This window comes from Herpailurus yagouaroundi, unplaced genomic scaffold (assembly GCF_014898765.1).
Source record: "Herpailurus yagouaroundi ecotype Mexico unplaced genomic scaffold, PumYag 77, whole genome shotgun sequence".
Lineage (NCBI taxonomy): Eukaryota > Metazoa > Chordata > Mammalia > Carnivora > Felidae > Herpailurus > Herpailurus yagouaroundi.
This window is the reverse complement of record NW_024412388.1, coordinates 12,003,292-12,023,943: the sequence shown is the minus strand read 5'-3', so window position 1 is coordinate 12,023,943 and position 20,652 is coordinate 12,003,292. Positions and strand designations below refer to the sequence as shown.

The window sequence follows — 20,652 nt, the reverse complement described above, 5'->3', positions numbered from 1 at the left end:
ACCCCCCCGTATGGACTTGAACTCTGTGACTAGCACTTAGGCAAAGGCCCAGAACAAAACAGAAGTCTCACATCTGGGACACTGGACAGCAGTGAGCCCTCAGGGCCAGGAACTCTGATGCCTCCACGCCCTCACGCACAAGGGTCTGTACACTGGACAGGGGAGCTGTGCACAGAGCAAGCACCAAACCTTCAGGCCCCTTGGCTGTCCCACTGCTTTTTCTTACAAACATCCCACTCAGCTGTCCTCAGTGAGGACAGCACCATTCAGCTACTGAAGAAGGAAAAAACCGTATGAAACAATTAGGTTCTCTCTCTGAAAAAAAGACTTATTATCAGAGTGGTTCTCAACCAGGGGTGGTTCTGCCCACCACAAGACAATTTAGCAATGTCTGGAGACGCATCCCCCCCCCCACCCCCAATACTAGAGGGGACGCGCTACTGGCAGTGGGTAGAGTCCAGGATGCCATGCTGCTAAAATGGTACGATGCACAGAACAGCTCCCACAGCAAAAACCTGCCTAGCCCCAAATGTCAGTAGTGCTGAGGTGGAGAATCTTGACTTATAGGGTATGCAGGATTGTCAAAGCTGTTGTTAACTTGCAAAATGTTAAGAATCACTGCCTGAACTGCCAGTCAAGTCTCTGAAATGCACTGAGATCGACCCCAGGGCCCAGTGCATAGCCAGTTTTCAGGAATGTTCCCCATGTCCTGAAAAGGGCTATATTCTACAGTTGATGGGTACGGTTCAAACTAGTTAACTATAATGTTCAGAACTTGTAAATTCTTGCTGATTTGCTACATGTATCGACTCCGGAAAAAAAATCAAAGATTATCTTCTAGTAACTTGTCCCATTTGTTATTATGAAATGATCTTCTTTGCTTTAAAATCTATTATTTAAACTCATAAACATGGAGAACAAACTGAGGGTTACGGGAGGGGGGATGGGCTAAATGGGTAAGGGGCACTAAGGAATCAATCTACTCCTGAAATCATAGTTGCACTATATGCTAACTAATTTGGATGTAAATTTTAAAAAATTAAAAGTAAAATTAAAAATAAAAATAAAAGATAAATTTTAAAAAAATCCATTATTTAATATTAATAAAGCCATGCCAAGTTTTCTTTTGGTTAGTATTCCCTGGAACTCTTCCCTATTTTCCTTCTCATCTTTCCATGCTCTTACTTTTGTCTCCTTCTTATAAACACTGTGAAGCTGGACTAACCATACAAAAAGCCAGGTTTCAATCCAGTTTGACACTGACGTTCATTCTGATAGGTGCTGAGCTGTGTTCATATGTTTTTGTTTTTATGACATACCCCAAGTGTATTAAGGCAAGCACAACGGACTGCATTCTGAGGATCCCCTCAACTCCCTGGAGGGGCTAGGAAGCCACTGGATGGAAAACTCACTCAAGCTTAGAACCCAGGCCGGCACTCAACAACTCTAATGACTGAATGGAAAAGGGACGCGGAGACTGGGAGAACGGCCTGGATGTTTCCTGTGAACTAACAGACACGCAAAGAGAATCCACGCCCACAGCATAGTCTGTGTCAGAATTAATTGTTCTAATTTTTTTTTTTTCAACACTTATTTATTTTTGGGACAGAGAGAGACAGAGCATGAACGGGCGAGGGGCAGAGAGAGAGGGAGACACAGAATCGGAAACAGGCTCCAGGCTCCGAGCCATCAGCCCAGAGCCCGACGCGGGGCTCGAACTCACGGACCGCGAGATCGTGACCTGGCTGAAGTCGGACGCTTAACCGACTGTGCCACCCAGGCGCCCCTAATTTTTTTTTTTTTTTAATGAATACCAGTGTTATAACCTGAGTAGATACTATGTCTCACATTAGTCTGATGTCTATTACCATTTAAGGACTTTTCAAGGCCTTCTTCAAGTAACTCACAGTTTTAAAACTCCAAAGTGTTATCATTTTGCTCCAATCTGAAAATAACACTTCCTACTCAAGTGTCTCCATCATAAATGCAAGGTTTAACATCTGTGGGATTTAGAGGCCTTCAGACAAGGTCAGAACCAAATGCCTCCACAGTCCAGGCAGCAGAGCCTTGGCTTACAGGGCCAGAGCAAGACCAAACTCAAGATTTTCATGGGAAAGCTCTACATTTTTAAACTTTATTACATGAACTCTCACTTTCATATTATGATGAGAGCCAAGTAAGGCATATAGGCAAAGGAGCCTAACACAGGAGTCTTTTTTTTTTTTTTTTTTTTTTTAACTGTGGTAAAATGAATACACATTACTTTAGTTGAATCTGAGAGGTCCCATCCAGGAGACTCTCAGGAAAACAAACTGCTTCCTTTTTTTCCGTACGGACTCCGGGAAGACAGAATCTGCCCATGCCCAGCAAATGGAGCCTGGGTAGAGAAAAACCCTTCAAGAGGGCATTATGTATGGACCATGTATGAGTAAATGGGCCTCTGTCCCCAAATTAGAATGTAACCAGCATCCCTGGCATATAATATAAGCTACTGGCTTTAGAAATAATGACCTACGTCTGGGGCGCCTGGTTGGCTCAATCGGTTGGGCATCCGACTTCGGCTCAGATCACGATCTCACTATTTGTGAGTTCGAGCCCCGCCTGGGGCTCTGTGCGGACAGCTCGGAGCCTGGAGCCTGCTTCGGAGTCTGTGTCTCCCTCTCTGCCCCTCCCCCTCCTTGTGCTCTGTCTCTGTCTCTCAAAAATAAGTAATAAACATTAAAAAAAAAATTAGAAATAATGACCTATGTCAATATAATACTTTAGGATTGTCAAGGCACTTCCCCCAAACACTCATTTCCGGTCACACATCCCTGGTTTGATGGACAAAAGAGCTTTTATCCTGTTCTGTCAGATGAAGGTGATGTGGCTCAGGGAGGTTAAGTTAACATACTCAACGTCACAAAGTAGTAAATCATAGAGGCAGCCCAACACCTAAGGCCTTTTGGGGCCCTGCCTGATGCTGCTACAACCCCACAAGCGCTTGAATCCCTGGAGATGGTAAAGCCATTGGATGCTGGTCTTCTCTTCCTCATCTCCCCTGAATTGCACACTGCTCTCCGGTGCTCCAATAACTAACACTCCCTTCAAGCTCCATCACATCAGGCAGGATGGCTTATCAGAGCTGAGGACGAATTCTTCCATCGGATTAGAATGGAATATAAATCCCAACAGCTTCGGTAGAAAGCTGATCCTGACTACGTCCAGATGGCCAGCTGGACACCAGTGTGCCCAGAGCTGGCCCCGCTAAGAGGGAGTGCCCTGCCCGCAAACGGAGAGGGCACTGCAACTCCCTCTGGAGTCTACCCAGGTATCATGAGTCAGTCCATTCTCTTTTTGGACAAGGCCTTGCAAGGGATCTGCTCTCAGTCTCGTGCTCTGAAGAGCTGCACCAAGCCAAAACTTTCCTACCGGGTGCGCTGCAAGGAGAATGCTTGTCTTCTCCAAAGATGCAACAGCCCGGTGGAATTCAAAGGCCCCAGGATGCTGTATGAGGAAGCATCTGGATGTGGACCCAACAAGAAACCTTATCACCTAAGGGCACCTTCTCTTTTCATGAGGATGAACAGAACTCTGGCCCAAAGTCAAGGCTTCTGTGTTAGAGGCTCAACCTCCACAGGTAGTGAAAGAAACCCATACATAAGCTTATCACTCTATGACTTCTCGGAGCCATGAGGGGTCACCAGGACACAAGGCAAGTGTTAGAGCATAAGCATATCAGAGGTAAGGTGCTAAGAAAAGCTTGATTTCCCATGACTTTTCCTGGCTATTTTTTGCCAAGTAGCACTGAGTAGACTCCAGAAGACAATGTGCTGTGTTCTGATGGTCGGGCGGGGGGTGGAGGGGGGGGGTGGTAAGGGGTCTCCTCTTTGGGTCAAAATCCTAAGCAAAAGGTCCGCTGTTGCAGGGGCACCTGGATGGCTCAGTCGGTTAAGTGCCTGACTCTTGATCTCGGCTCATGACCATGAGGTCACGATCTCACGGTATGGGGGATTGAGCCCTGCGTCGGACTCTATGCCGGCAGCATGGAACTTGCTTGGGATTCTCTCTCCCTCTCTCAAAATAAATAAATGTAAAAAAACAAACAAAAAACAAAAATGGTTTGCTATTACTAAACACAGGTATCACTTGCCCTGTGGGGCTACATCTCTACAAAAATGAGGTGAACCCTTCTTGGTCCGAGAGAACAAGCAAAACCAGAAGGAAAGGAGTGGAGGCAGGAGGTCGTGAAGAACCACAGTGGGGAGCAAGGTAGTTGTGGACAGCACTCGTCCTTTGTGGGAGGCAAAGGAGAGGCCACGGCCACAGGTGAATGAATCAGACACAACACCTGCAAATTCGACTCACCTGAGGGAAAAAGCACAGCCTCAATGGCTGCTGATGCCCTTAACCTTGGAACGCTTACACTTGTGAGCCCGCTCACCCCCAGAAAGCTGGGGAACAGAGGCATATGAAGGGAAGAGCAGAGAAGGGACACCTCAGCCTAATCTGTTACGCAGCCACCTCTTTCAAAAGGAACAAAGGAGACACCAGGATAGGGATGAATGTGCAAGGGGAGGCAGGTTACAATGACAGATTCACTGCTGTGGCACTAATGAGAAAGGAATGAGAAAGGAAAAAAAAGAAAGGGGAGAAGGGGAGCGAAGTGGAAGAAAGGCAAAGGAGAGAAATAAACAGGCTACTCTGGGCCTTGGGGCAAATTACAGCAAGTTCAAGTTCATCATCATCACAGCCATACTCTCAGACCTGAATATTCAAGAAACAGACTTTATCAGTTTACCTAGGGGTGATGGATGAAGCCCTGGGGGACTGATTCAAACTAGCCAGACTTGGGGTGCTTGGGTGGCTCAGTGGGTTGAGCGTCTGACTGTTGATTTTTGCTCAGGTCATGATCCCAGGGTCATGAGAGCCAGCTCCACAACGGGCTCTGTGCTTAAGATTCTCTCTCTCTCCGGGCACCTGGGTGGCTCAGTCAGCTAAGTATCCAACTTGGGTCAGGCCATGATCTCATGGTTTTTGGGTCTGAACCCCAAATCAGGCTCACTGCTTTCAGTGCAGAGCCCGCTTTGGATCCTCTGCACCCCTGTGCCCCTCCCCCGCTTGAGCGCACACTCTCCCCAAAATAAATGAAAACAAACTAGCCAAACTCACAATAGACAGCAAACAAACCCAAATCCTCTGCTACACTGTGCCCGCCCTTTCTGGTGCCTGACCTGCTGCTGTCCACTCCCAGCCTCCCCCCAACTCATTGCCAAAGACGCTGATTATCCTGCTCCTCTACCGCACCCCCTCCTCTGATAACCAGAATCCTTGCTCACCAGTGCGACGAACACAACTTCTAAGAATTCAAGAAACCTTGTATTAAATGGAGGTTCCTGGCCCTGAGTTAGGAAATAACCTCTTTTTATCACCCAAAGTTACTATTTAAGTGACTTTTCTCAGATGATTTGCTTCTCTTTGTCAGTTTCCATTTCAGAAGATGACATTTTCTGATTTTCTCCTCAGGCTCTCTGTGAACCACTGTGTCCCACAGGCTTGTCTGGTCGTGTCCCGCTATCCCACGTTGGGGAGCACACGTCCACAGACACTGGGGGAAATCTAAGAAGAGACTGAGCCCTGGGTACAGGGTTTCTCTCAGAACTGGAGCCTGACAGATCCTGACGAACATAATGACACCGTTTCAGCAAAACGCAGAGAAGATGCTGGGAAGAAGGCAGGCCTCGTTCCAACATGTGTGGCCCTGAGCTCCCAGCACGGACGACAGTGCCAGGCTGGGCCTGGTCTCCGGAAGTCTTGGGCAGGACCTCAGCACCCACTCCCCTGGCTACAGGGCCTTCTGTGTCCCCAGCAAGGCACCTGTGTCTCCCAGATCACGCATCTCGATGGGACTCTGCCTATTCCTGGGAGAGCCTCAATTTCACTTAGGAGGGAAGCACAAGAATTCACAGTTACAGACAGCAAAATCTGGTTTAACACTATCAGATAAAACGGGGTGTACTTTTGGAGCACACCGCTGGCCATTTCAAGTCCAGGTGTGCGATCCACACACTTTTCCAAACCACCTTCACACCAACTCTGTTAACTCTCTGTTTCAGCCCCTGCCTTGTTTCTCTACGTCAGTGCTGTGGCAGTGGACAGTGCTTCATCTACTGACCCTGGCTAACCCAGGGAGAGAAGCCCCCAATGTCTTACCACTCCAGGTTTGATTCTACAGCGATGTTTCATTCAGGAACATAGTCAGGTTCAAAACACTAACTCAACTCCTGGGCAAACATGATTGATTAAGTCAAAAAAAAAAAAAAAAAGCTTTTTGCTGGTTGGCTCAGCCAGTGGGGCATGTGACTCTTATCTTGGGGTTGTGGGTTTGAGCCTCAAGTTGGGTGCAGAGATTACTTACAAGTAAAATCTTGAGAAAAAAAAAGTAAAATCTTGAAAAAGGCAGAGTTCAGAAGTTGAGAGACAAGACACCCGGGCCATGACTTCATCAGTTGCCCCTTTTTAATACAGACAGGTTAGTCTGTTTGAAGGAACACAGAACACTCCTCCCTTCTCTGCTACTCCCACAGCAAGGAAAACATACCACATTAAATGGGTCACTGTGGGGGCACAGGGAAGTCTACACTTTGTTAATGTATCTCAAAAGCCATTGTCCTTTTGCTTCACTGTGACAGAAAAAGAAAAGAAAAAGAAAAAAGTTGGAGGCAAGCATTTTGTGGCAAATTGACTGTAAGGTAGGAGACGTGCCAGATGCTGGATGACCAGAGATAAGGCAACCTCTGCTGAAGAGGAGAGCCCAGCCAGGAGGGAGAAGACTGGTAGGGAACCACAGTCGCTGTGGTAGCAGTACGGACAGCATTGTGGAGAGAGAAATGGGGAGGTGGTGAACCTGTTAGGAGTCAGAGAAAATGGCAGAGACCTAAAGGACAGACTTTCAAGAAAAAGAGAGAGGCACAGAAACACTGGGGAGAAGGAGGATGAAAACATGAATAGAGGGAAAGGAAAATGGGGGGAAAAAGGGACCCCAAATAAGAGATAACTTCAACTGAAATCCATTGGATATTACTTGAGCTGCATTCAGCAAAGGTCTTTATTAGCTGGTATCCATGCAACTTGAAAAGCTGCTGCAGAAAGCCAGCTACACTTTCCAGGACCAGCAAGGTACAAATCTGAAGAAACCAGGGGCTCCGGAAAACCATGAAGGGCTTGGGGTGGGGGTGGGGGGGAGGATATGCTGCAGAGACAAAACAATTCTCACTTGCTTGGAAGGGAAGCCACTTCCCACTTTCCTTCCCAAGTTCTCAAGGCTTTCAGGAGCTCTCTGCACCTGCCCAGGAAGAGGAAATCCTTTGGGCACATTTTCCAGCCACGCCACCCGGTCCAGTGGCCACTGCCACACATGGCTGGTGAGCACTTCACACGTGGTCAGTCTCAACTGAGATGTGCTGTAAATGCCGAATGCACAGCAGACTTCCCAGACTTATGACAAAAAAAAAAAAAGTGTAAAACAGCTCATTAACATATTTTCAATATTGATTATGTGCTGACCGTGATACTATTTGGGGTATGCTGCATTCCATTTAAAATATTCAGGGGCGCCTGGGTGGCTCAGTTGGTTGAGCATCCGACTTCAGGTCATGAACTTGCAGTTTCTGGGTTCGAGCACCAGGTTGAGCTCTGTGTCTCCCTCTCTCTCTGCCCCTCCCCTGCTCGTGCTCTGTCTCTCTCTCTCTCTCTCTCAGAAATAAAATAAACATTAAAATTTTTTTAATTTAAATATTCAAATTACTGAATTTGAGCCAGAGTGCCTGGCTGACTTAGTTGGTAGAGCATGCGACTCTTGATCTCAGGGTTGTGAGTTCAAGACCTATGCTGGGTGTATAGAGATTACTTAAATAAATAAAACTTAAAAAAATATTAAAGTCCATTCCACCTGGTTCCTTATACTTTTTAAATGTGGCTTTGGGGAAGTTTTAAATCACCCGCATGGCTAACATGGTACTTCGCTTAGACAACACTGCTTGAGATACAATCTTAGAATAAGATGTATCTGTTATACATTTAATATTTCAGCAACTAGCTGGGGCGCCTGGGTGGCTCAGTCCATTGAGCGTCTGACTTCGGCTCAGGTCAGGATCTCGCAGTTTGTGAGTTCGAGTCCCGGGTCGGGCTCTGTGCTGACAGCTCAGAGCCTGCAGCCTGCAGCCTGCTTCGGATTCTGTGTCTCCCTCTCTGCCCCTTCCCTGCTCATGCTCTGTCTCTCTGTCTCTCCAAAATGAATAAACGTTTAAAAAAAAAAATTCAGCAACTAGCAACTGAGCACCTTAGGGACCCAAGAGGCAAGGGGCATGCCGTTTACTGATGTGCATATCCTACTGTGGCGGGTCCTGTCATTTTGGTGTGCCAGCAACCAGCACTCGCCCAGTGCCCAATGTTCAGCCCAGGCCCTGCTCTAAGTGACACTCTCAACTTCATCCATCTTGCTCTCTACACCCCCCACCCCCACCCCGTCCTGCTGAAACTTGCCGCCGGAGTCACCAATGACCTCAACGGTCAATTCCACACCTTCACTTCACTCAGCCTCTCAGCAGCGTCCAACACTGCTCGCTGCTCCCTCCTCAGAGTACTGTCCATCCCAGCCTGCCGGTCCCCTGCCAGCTCCCTGGTAGCTCCTCTCATGCCCACAGTTAACGTCCCCTGTACAGGACAGGCTCCTCTTCCTCTCCAGGGCCCCGAGGTTGGAGAGTCTGAGTCTGCACCTCCCCTCCTCTGGGACTCCGCTCGTTGATTTGGCGATGTCATCTGGTTCCACGGCCTTCCACACATCAGTGGGTGTGCGGCTGCCGACTCACCACCCCCACTCTGATTTCACAAGGGACCCAAACTCCCCAGGCCCCAAACCAAACTCTTGACTTCATTCACTCACCCAAGCCTGCTCCTCCCACACTCCCTCTCCTCACCCCGCTTCAGAAATCCCAGCCTTCCGGCAGCTCTGATGTCTTTCATCCCCCACGTCGGTTCTACCTGCAAAACAGATCCCGAATTTCCTCAACGCTTCTGCTACTGTGACCTCCCTGGTCCAAATTACCACAGCCCTCGAAAGGACAGCTGAAATGGCATCTTCAGTCTGTGTTCCCACTCTTGCCCTTACAGTTTATTTTACACGTAACAACCAGAATGAATAATCCTTTTGAAAACCAAGTCAGCCTCTGCTCAAAACCCTCACATGGCTTCCTATTTCAAGGTAATACCCACCACTAGCCTCTACGGGATCCGGCTAGATCTACTAGCCTCTACTAGACCTACTAGCCTCTACGGGATCCGGCTCCCTGCTACCTCTGGGCCACGCTGTTCCTCAAATAAAACAAGCATGCTCCAGCCTCAGGACCTTTGCACTTGCCGTTCCCTCGACCTGGAATGCATTTCCACCAGCTTCTTCTGCACACTTGCTTTCTCACTCCCTTCAGGTCTCTCTGCCTATCTTTACTGAGGCCTTCTCTGACCTTCCTCCCCCCGCACTCCCCACACACAATGGCACCTCTGCCAGTCACTTTCTACATTCTTTATCTCTCTTATTTTTCTTCGTTGGGTGTGATATAAAACATTATTGTTTATTGTCCATTTTTCTCCACTAGAAAGCAAGTTTTAGGAGAAGGAAGTTCTTTCACTACAGTTGTCCATAGCTCCTAAAACAGCACCCAACACATGAATTATGAACCATCCTGTGAAACAGGGATTTTAGAGATATAGCCCCATTTTGGGGTGCCTGGGTGGCTCAGTAGTCAGTTAAGCGTCTGGTTTCAGCTCAGGTCATGATCTTGCGGTTAGTGAGTTCGAGCCCCGCATCAGGCTCCGTGGTCTCAGCTTGGAGCCTGCTTTGGATCCTCTGTCCCCCTCTCTCTTTCCCTCCCTTGCTTGCACCCCCTCTTTCAAAAGTAAACATTAAAAGAGGGGCGCCTGGGTGGCTCAGTCGGTTAAGTGTCCGACTTCAGGTCATGATCTCACGGTGAGTTCGAGCCCCACGTCAGGCTCTGTGCTGACAGCTCAGAGACTGGAGCCTGCTTCAAATCCTGTGTCTCCCTCTCCCTCTGCCCCTCCCCCACTTGTTCTCTGTCTCAAAAATAAGTAAAATGTTAAAAAAATTGCTTAAAAACATTAAAAGAGAGAGAAAGATGGCCGCATTTTACAAATGATTTAGAAACCAATTCTGAGAGGTTATGTACTTTGACCATGGTTCCACAACAGTACAGAGGGGAGCCAGAATCTGAACTGGGTCTATCTGGGTCTGAACACAGCAACACTACCTGTGTTCCCAGTAAGAGCTGAGGCTGTCACACGCATTTGTCAGCAGTAGTGGTGGTGGCAGCACGCTCCAAGCACCTGCTGCAGGTGTGTGTAAGGAAGTCTCTGGCCCTCCCTTCACCACCTCACCCTCACCATAATCCATGGGACATACAACAGCCGTGCTGCATGCTCAGTGGTTAAGTGACTTGCCTAAGGCCACTCAACTTGTAAGTGACAAAAAATCCTAAACCTCAAGAGGAGGAAGCAAAAACGTTGAGGAGTGGCTAGCGGGTGGCCACAGGAACTACGAAGGTAGGATAAAGGCAGACAGGGAATACCACCCTGCCTGCTCTGCACCCCAGGCCAGGCCAGTGCAAGCTGAGGGGTTCTAAGGAAGGGCTACAGCAGTGGCAGACCACAACAAAGTCCAGACCTTAAGTCTGCGAAGAAGTCCCCTAAAGGAAACAATTCTTCAGTACAGAACGAGTCTGGTAACCCAGGATGGAGGGCCTCAGAAACTGAGAACTGCAATCTTGAGACACTGTTTCCTTTTGCTTCCAGTGCCTCTTCAAAGAGTCTCCATGGGGGAGGGAATCCATACAACCCTTTAACTTAAAAGCGCAGAACGGGCAGGAGGGGGAGTAGGGTGGCGAGCCCTGTCCCTGGAATAAAATAATGGGTAGAATCTAATGGGGCTCCCCTTTCTCTACGCTTGTTATTGCCTTTCCCTTACAATTCAAAGAAAACTGTGTATTAGTTCTCAGGGGGAGCAAGAAAGAGACCTCTCAGCCAGTCTTAGGAACCTGCCACTCTAACCAGGCAGAGACTCTACTGGAATGGCTGGGGAATGCCCTCACGCTCACGACCACCGTGCTCGCTACTCCAACATCCGCCTGTGTGCTCCATTTAACCCTCACTGCCAGGCAAGGGGGATTTTATTAGCCCCAGGTGACAAAAGAGGAAAAGGAAGTTGAGAGAAAGGTAGGCAGTGATCTGCCCAAAACCAGACCTGGCACCTCAAGAGTCAGCCTAGCCTTCGGACTTCTGTTACTGCCATGGACGGAGGAAATGGGTCACTAACTGGCAGAAGTGACCTGCTCTTTCCTCCTTTTATAAAGACAGCAAGGCTCCTCTCCCAGGAGGAAATACAATGCATTTGGACACTGGGGGATGGAACAAAGTCATTCTTACCTCCTCCCTACACCACCAGGAAGCTTCATCCAAAGGCCCAAGGGCCCTGTCATCAAAGGCTACTTAGAATCATGGCACTAAGCAGGCGCAGCAAACACAATGCCTCCAGGTCGAGCCAATGAAGTAAGCAGGAAGGATCACAACAGGTCGCACAATACATAAAGTGGGGACTACAGAGGACAGGAGAACAACCAAGGCCCAGGGAAAAGCATTCAAATTCAATATATAAACAAAGCGTGCACCCCGCGAAAGTACATAGGCTGAATACCCAAGAGCCGCCAGTCTGCAACTACAGATACAGGGATCCTTGAGATAGCAAGCAGAGTAGTTAAATCTTCTCAAGAGATCTGAGCAAAAGATATTTATGTTATCTCTTTTCACTTGGCCAGATGTTATTTCCCAGTTATGATCAAGATTTCAACGAGCATGTCATTTGCAGTCACTGTTTTTAGTGTTACATCGACAGCAGGGGTGCCTGCCTGGCTCAGTCAGTGGAGCATGAGCCTCTTAATCTTGGGGTCAGGAGTTTGAGACCCACATTGGGTGTGGAGGCTACTCAGAATTTTAGGGGCACCTGGGTGGCTCAGTCGGCTGAGCGTCTGACTTCAGCTCAGGTCATGATGTCGTGGCTTGTGGGTTCAAGCCCCGCATTGGGCTCGATGCTGTCGACACACAGCCTGCTTTGGATCTCCTGTCCCACCCCTTCTTTCTGCCCCTTGCCCGCTTGCACTCTCTCAAAAATAAATAAATCTTTAAAAATAAAATTAAAGGGGCGCCTGGGTGGCGCAGTCGGTTAAGCGTCCGACTTCAGCCAGGTCACGATCTCGCGGTCCCGGAGTTCGAGCCCCGCGTCAGGCTCTGGGCTGACGGCTCAGAGCCTGGAGCCTGTTTCCGATTCTGTGTCTCCCTCTCTCTCTGCCCCTCCCTTGTTCATGCTCTGTCTCTCTCTGTCCCAAAAAAATAAATAAACGTTGAAAAAAAAATATTTAAAAAAAATAAAAAAATAAAAATAAAATTAAAGTTAAAAAAGTTTTGTTTTGTTTTGTTTTAAATTTAAAACAACTGACAGCAACTGTGTCCTTTTGGCTCTTGGGAACCAAATTCAAGTTTCTCAGAGACAGGAAATTTATCAACTCATCATCAGACTACAGAGGCAGAAGGTCAATCCCAGGTGAAACAAATAACAATACTTCAAAGGAACGAGCAACCAAACATCCTAAAGCAGTTAACTGGTTAATTATCTGCTGAAACGCAAAGGTGAACAAACAGTCCAAAAAGGTCCCTAAGAGTGTGGGCTCAGGATGCCAGTAGCTGAGCTGAGACCGACCAAGTGACTTCCTCTCCTGGACACTAGGAATAAGAACACCTATGCATCACCAGGTCACAGAGACTGACTGGGGCAGTGAATGTGAAAATGCGCTCCGCAAAGCCTGTAGTGAGCCCTTAAGATGCTATCTAAGAAGTCCTTCCAAAAGGGGCCAGCGCGATTGGGGAGTCTGTGTGGGCTTACGGGCAGAGCCCACTCACCAGTGAGATGTGCAACTGGGTGGCAAAAACAGCACTGAGAGCTGGAGGGTCACAAATGCTCGTATTGGGCCAAGAATATGCCAAATGCCAGAGCATAAGGGCTGGGAATTTGGCTCTCAAGGTCCAGGGAGAATGAGGACAACCTTGACCTCTCCAGACTCGAGTTCGAACAGTCTAAGGATCACAACCCTGAAGAATGCAATTTCAACCGTACATATTATTCCTTTTAGGAAGGAATGACTGTAATTTCCTGTGTTCATTTTATAAGGGAAAGAGTTTTGGGTGCAGGGAGGGGATGACTTACTGGGAGGGACATCTTGAAATGTTTTAACCTCAGGGATAAGATTTTTTATCTACATAAAGACTGAGGTCAGGATTTGTTGCTAATTTCTGCGGTGGTGGGTTTTCACCTGTCTTCCCATCAAACATCCTGCATGGAGCTCAACGTTACAGAGAAGGATGCTTGGTAGAGGCTACCGGTTAAAAACCCTTCAGCAAGAGAAATCTCTATGGTTACTACTTCACACACACACACACACACACACACACACACACACACACACACTTCATTCTGTATTTTGGCCACAAACGCAAGTAGCTAAACTCAGTCTTCTCCTAGGAAACCAAGTCAGTAACTGTCCTGACAGAAAATAATTTCTATTCCTGTGGGGCAAGTGTGCAGGAAAGAACACCCCACTCCTTGGTGAAGGCTTCTACCTGATACAGCCAGAAATGGACATTACCTGTGGGGAAGCCACTGCAGTATAAGGGTGGAAACTGGAAAGAAAGATGTAGCCCCAAGAATACATCTGAGTCATCAGATCTAGACAACAGTGCCTTTTCTCTTGCAGGGATTTACCAAAAGCTTTACAGAGATACACTAAGTTCTCTCCTGTTGTAGAAGTTAAAGCAAGTAGGCCTGTGACTGCATCTCCAGCCCACAGCAACCATGGCAGCTGTCTCAAACACCTAGAGCATGCTGGGAACAGGCCCCCCAAGCAGCCTCAATGAAAGGAGCAGAGGGGTTACTAGTGAAAAGCGCATGACGGTTTCTTTGAAACCATAACGAAACAGACCTGTTTCCAGAATCACAAGGACAGACTGCTCAGCATGATCATGTCTCAACCAGCCAAATGCTTTATAGAAGGCTGCTCTGAGCATATCACAATCCTTAAGACCCAATCTTCCCAGAAAGAACTGGAATAGTTTAGAAATGGCTCCTTCAGGGGCGCCTGGGTGGCTCAGTCGGTTGGGCGGCCGACTTCGGCTCAGGTCATGATCTTGCGGTCTGTGAGTTCGAGCCCCGCGTCAGGCTCTGTGCTGACCGCTCAGAGCCGGTAGCCTGTTTCGGATTCTGTGTCTCCCTCTCTCTCTGACCCTCCCCCGTTCATGCTCTGTCTGTCTCTGTCTCAAAAATAAATAAACGTTAAAAAAAAAATTAAAAAAAAAAAAAAAAGAAAGAAATGGCTCCTTCACAGGCATGGGACACCTGGATTTGTACTTTCTAATACCACAAATCTTAAATGCCTTCTTTACTCTAAGGACAAAGAAATCAGCCTTAGGTAGCCCCGAAATAACTGTTATCTGCCCACTACCCACAGCTATGGTAAATATTCCATAATGACAGCAGTTACAGGAAGCGCTAAGGACCCCAAAGTAAGGTGCAAGCCATGCTCCAGGAGGGAGAATGGCCTCTTCTCCAAAGAATACGAAGTAAATCAGGCAGCTCTTTCTGCCCATGGGTCCTGTCCCCATGCTTTAATAAAATCACCTTTTTGCGTGCACACACACACACACACACACACACACACACAAGAAGTAAATCAAAGTTCTTATCTCTTCAATTAAAATCTATGCCAGGGATGCCTGGATGGCTCAGTTGGTTAAACATCCGACTGTTGACTTGGGCTCAAGTCATGATCTTCTGGTTCGTGGGATCAAGCCCCATGTTAGGCTCTGTGCTGACTGCATGGGGCCTGATTGGGATTCTCTCTCCCCCTCTGTCTTTACCCCTCCCCCATGCGAGCGCTCACAGGCACGCTCTGTCTCAAAATAAGTAAATAAACAAATATGCCACTACTCTGCTTTAAAAAAAAAATTAAGCCTTCAAAGCTCTCTTGTGCTGTAAGGACAAAGTCCAAGCTCCCCAGAACCAAATACAACGAAGCCCTTCCCCATCTGGCCCCTGCATACCTCTCTGGCCTCGTCTCTTTCCATTCAGCCCTGCCAAACCCTTACCCCACAGCCAGAAGGAAGTATTTGTAGCTCTCCCAACGCGGCACATTCTTCTCTTGCTGCCTATACACATCCACATTGGCCCTACACTCTACCCACCCCTCCCAGACTTTCTACAGCTTAATTCAAGTAGTCTGAAACATCATCTTCTTTCTACAAGACTGTCTCTGATCCCAGCTATCGTACCCCATCTATGCCTCTTCTAAAGAAAAGCGCTGCTTTACCCATCTGACTCCTTCACTGGCCTGTGCCCAGTGCCTGATACACAGTAGGTATCTGGAGTTTACTGACACTTTCTTATAGACTTATATGGCAACCAGCATTGCTGATGGGGTAATGTTTAGAGGTTCAGTGAGGGTAGAAAGTAAACATAAATTTGAATTCTTAGTCCAGAAGACGGACTAGTCGTCCTTTAACTTAAGATACATTTTCTTCCAATTAGTTACATGACTTGCCTTTGGCAAAGGACAAAAGGCAACTTTGAGATGCAAAGAAATCAGAGAGGCTGCCAAAGCATTATAGCTACCAGTCCAATTCCATTTATGTACCATCTGTCTTCCCCTAGGATCAGGTTAGCCCATTACCAACAAGATGGACAAGGTTATGCCTTTTTTTTGTTTGTTTGTTTTTTCCCTAAACATGTGAATATATAAAGTTTCAAACTGTCAGAAACTGAGCAAACTGTTGATCTGTTTTTTTTTTTTTTTTTGGCGCACAAAGATGTCTTCCAATTACAAAATGCTCTATTTGTCCCTTGAAATGTGCTTAAAACAAAGGACAGAATTTAGAGTTTGAATCAAAATTAACTCAATTTACATTTTCATTTCTCCCAAAGGCAGTATATGTTTAAAGAAGCATTTCCTTAGTGGGATGTAAGTTATATTCCTTGAATTGTCCTTTGATTGGCAATGTGACTCTTTGGGAGGAAACAGGAAAGTAGGATAGTTCTATATCAGGTCAGTGTTCACCACATTAACTAACAGCAAAAGGCAGCCAATTTACAGAAAATTTGGAGTATTTCTCAATTTGGAGTCTTCCCCCAGAATGACACAATAGGACTCAATATTGAGTATTTTGAAAATATGCAAGAAAAAGACGATCTCAGATGTACCGACACATAAGAAATTCCAGGGGCACCTAGGTGGTTCAGTCGGTTAAGCATCTGACTCTTGATTTTGGCTCAGGTCATGACCTCACGATGAGATTGAGCCCTGCAGTGGGCTCTGTGATGATAGCAGGAGCCTGCCTGGGATTCTCTCTCTCTCTCTGCCTGTCCTCCACCCCCAACACAGGCAGGTGCGGTCTCTCTCAAAATAAATAAACATTAAAAAACAAAACAAAACCTCCAGTATGACATCAAAATTTTTTCGTGGTGCCGAGGGCAGGGATCACCCAAAGGCCTCTATTTTGAAGGATCAGAACTATCTCCAGATTATATAAAGATTGCGTGTTCACTTAAAAAATTTGTCAACCCCCATTTACTAGTCTTCTCACCATCCAGATTGTTTTTTTGGAAGGGTGAGTGCGTAACACTCATTACCAAGTTTCAGTTGTTAGAAAGGATCACTTGAATGTTAGAAAGGACAACTTTTACATATGCAACTGGCTACATCTGAAAGACACGTACAATCAGTTGGTTTCCCAGTGACGTGGACACAGCACGTCATCCCATCTCTGGCACCCTTCCTTCAAAGGTGCACATTTACAAAACCGTTTGTGAAATTCAAAGAGGGAATCAAATTCAAGAAAGCCTTCAAATATAAGCCGAAAGCAAACATATGAAAAAATAAAGGTAATGCCCAACTCCCAAGTCTTCCACAGGTCCCAGGAAGGGAGACAGCAAAATGCTACAGAATGGACTCTGCCTTGGAGTCAGATAGGCTTTGGTGTCAAAACCCAGCTCCCTACTTACTATCCAATCCGTGCGACCTTGCACAAGACAGGTTATTCTCTAAACTTCAGTTTCCTTGGTTATAAAAGGGTAATAACTACAAATTATTTCAGTGGTTCAGTTACATAAAAGATACAGAAGGAACCTGCATTTTGCTCCTATGTCAACAAGGCAAGGTTTGGGTTCCATCTCTATACCGGGCACTTCTAAAGGGTTTTACTAACATATAGTCAAAAGCATAGTGGACAAACATCAGAAAGATCTAAGTTAAATCCTACATCCCTGGGGTTCATTCAGCTGTAAAATGTGGGACTGGGCTAGCTGATCCTTATCTGTTCTGAAAAACACAAGTAATCCACAGATTTCTGAATTGATTTTCTGAATTTCTGCATTGATTTTTGTTTTTATTTTCCTAACATGAAAAACTCATGTCTCTTGTAAACAGGTCAGAAAAAAACAAAGAAATGTCAAGATGCTCAAGAAACTTATCATTTGAGCCACATTCAAATTACAGGCCAGGCTTTTTTTTCTTTTTTTTTTTTTTTTGCAGAAGGGTGTACATGAAGCATGTCTGAATGCTGCACTCATATTAGTGGTAGGTAATAAATGCCTGTACCCGGAAATTTTGCATTCTATAGCACAAAGTCACTGCTACACACACTGTCCAGCACATAGAGACACTCAAAAAATGTTTGCTGAATAAACACTCAGACACCTGTTGCTCTCTATAAAATCTTTCAATCGCTCTCCTTACTCAAGTCAAAATCCAAGAAAGATGGTCAGCACATAAGAACTGTATCAAATACCTTCTGAAGGAACTAATCCATCAAATTCTTAATTATGCTAAGCGGAAAAACAGAAACACCATGAAAGAAATGCTGAACCACGGGAAAAGACTACGAGCGAAGCCAAGTTTCAACATTCCCGCAGAGATATCCTCTGCAGCCGGGTCAATTTCTCCGCCTCTTCCAGCTCTGATGAGCACCCTCAAAGGCGCTTGGGGGAAAATAAATAAATAAATAAATAAAAACAAAACTCCTGTTCTACCCTAGTACACTCAGCTCTCCGCGCCCCACTCCCAACACATAAATCTTGAAGGTGGAGGTCACTTGAGCCAACACTGAACAGACACGAACGCCGGGAGGCCAAAAGGCTATCTCCGCATCTTCACAAGGGTCACCACTGAACCACAAACTCTGAAAAGACCCAAATTAATCACAAACCTAACAGGATTGGCTCCGGCTGTTTCAGCTTGGGATAAACTATTTCCCTACAGCTTCTAGAGTCAAACAAAAACTCCAAAAGCAAAGTCGAAGGGTCCATTTCCCCCCTCCTCTCCCAGGAATGCGGCTACTTTACAAATCGCACCCCTCCCCCCCCCCCCCCCCCCCCCCCCGGACCCGGGCAAGTACTCTCCAAGACCTTCGCCCCGGGCTCAGATCGCTGGGTGGGTCCCCGGGGAGAGGGGCTGCCCACCGGGCTTTCGGCTGTTCTGGCGGGGTCCCCGGGAGACCCGCCTGCAACGGGCTCTCAGAGTAAAACTGAAAGAGAAAAAAAAACCCAGACTCGCCCACCGTGGCGGAAGGCGCAAAGCAATGGGGGATTTTAGCACAGAGTGGAGGGGACCAGAGACGACTCAATTTCCCCTCCTGCCCTCCGCTGCTCTTCTCCGGAGCCGGGCACGCCGCCCCGGTCAGCGCAGCCCCCCCCCCCCCCCACCGGGTGTCGCTCCTCATCAGAGCACATGAACTTTAAAATGGTGACTCGGGAGGGGGGGGTGGGCGGCGACAGGAGAGGAAGGGCCAGAGAGTCCCGGGAAGAGCTAGCGGGCGCGGGGGCCACGCAAAGAGGCCCTGGATGGCGGGTGGGGCGCCCCGGCTGACGCACACGTCGGGGGGGATGTAGGGAAGCGCACCGGGCGAAAGTGGAGGGAGAAATGGAACGCGGCCCCTTTAAGAGGCCTTCACGGCGCTCAAGGACCGGGGGCCTCTCCTCCACGCCCGGCCCGGCGTGTGGGGCCCTTCCTTGGGGAGAACCATCCCCAGGCCCGCTCCCCGGAGGCTTCCCTCACGCCAGGTCCCGCCCGGCCCTGCCCCGCGGCGGCGGCTCCTCCTTACCCCGCTGTCTGCCGCCTCCTCCCAGCTCTCAGCGACCTCCTCATCTTCCATCTTACTCGCCGCTCTCCCTCCTCCCCCACCCCCTCCCCGCGCCTGCGCCCTGAAGCGCGCCTCCGTCGCGGGCGCCGGCACGCAAGGCTTTACTCAATGGACCCCGCCCCTTGCCAAGCCCGGAAGAAGCGCCTGGCCAGCGCCCAAGAGCATCGAGAAAGCCATCTTGGAAAAGGGCAGAGGAACCAGAAGGTTGCCATTTTTCTTAAGGGCAACGTGTTAGCTCTTGTACTCAATGAGCGAGTCCTTGTGAAGTCATCGTCCTGAGTAGGGAAAGTGTGTTCTTTGGAACCATCTTTTCTAAGGGCAGGCAATTACTGAGAACCTTTTTTTTTTTTTTTTAAAGTGACTGATAATCTTCATGAACTGCAGATGGCGTATTTTTTTTAAAGTTCTTAAAATATTTTTATGCCTCAATAGAGGATGAAAAACATCTGATGCATAACACATTTTATTATTTCTATGTGATAAGGTGAAAGTCGTTACAGTTTTTCCTTCACATAAAGCATATTCCAAGCATCTGTTAACTAAAACGGTAGTTTTAGTTGATAATACTGCACCTGAGCTGGCCAACCAGAACCACAAAAGTTCTCCTGAGTCTTCAATGACAGATACAAACATTAGCATTTCCTTAAACATTTATTTATGCATCTTCCTAAACGGTATTCCTGCTTTATTTTTCTACAGTACAGAAGTAGAGACCTTGAACTTTAAAGTTCAACTTTGGACACTTCCAACTTGAACAAGTTTGTGTGATCTTATGCAAGTTACTTGTGGGTTCTGTGCTTCAGTTTCCTCAAGTGTAAAAAAAAAAGATAATAATAGTAGCTGCTTCAAAGGTAGATTGTAAGAATTAAACTAGTTACTATGCTGAGAAGCATTGGACAGTGCTTGACCCATAGTAAGAGTTCCAAGGGTTAGCTATTATCATTGTGAGGGTGTCTTGCCTCCCTAAAAAAACGCTGCAATTCTCTAATCATCCTTTCTTTCCCAAAACACAAAAAAGGGGAAAAGCAAACACCATGTATTTTTATTCTCACTGTCATATTCCCATGGGCTCCCCAGTTTTAAAAACCTGTCATTTGGTAGTGGTGCATTTAGCTATTTGTAATCAAATTACCTAACTTGGAATGTGTTTCTTCTCATGTTTTTAGCATGTCATTAATCTTTCTAAAGTAACAGCTTCCTGTTGAGAATTTTTTATTCTTTTTTTTTTAATTTTTTTTCAACGTTTATTTATTTTTGCGACAGAGAGAGACAGAGCATGAACGGGGGAGGGGCAGAGAGAGAGGGAGACACAGAATCGGAAACAGGCTCCAGGCTCTGAGCCATCAGCCCAGAGCCTGACACGGGGCTCGA

At 47.1% G+C, this 20,652-nt stretch overlaps 1 protein-coding gene across 2 annotated transcripts in view; it reads right to left on the bottom strand.

Moving 5' to 3' along the window:
- The window catches only part of SZRD1 (SUZ RNA binding domain containing 1), a 24,413-nt gene extending 5,094 nt beyond the window's left edge, over positions 1-19,319 (bottom strand). For both annotated transcript variants that reach the window (XM_040462468.1, XM_040462478.1), the window contains exon 1: positions 19,243-19,319. In XM_040462468.1, coding sequence (XP_040318402.1) covers positions 19,243-19,293 — 51 coding nt within the window. In that variant the 5' untranslated portion in view covers positions 19,294-19,319. The remainder of the gene's footprint in view (positions 1-19,242) is intronic.
- Positions 19,320-20,652: the final 1,333 nt, after the last annotated feature.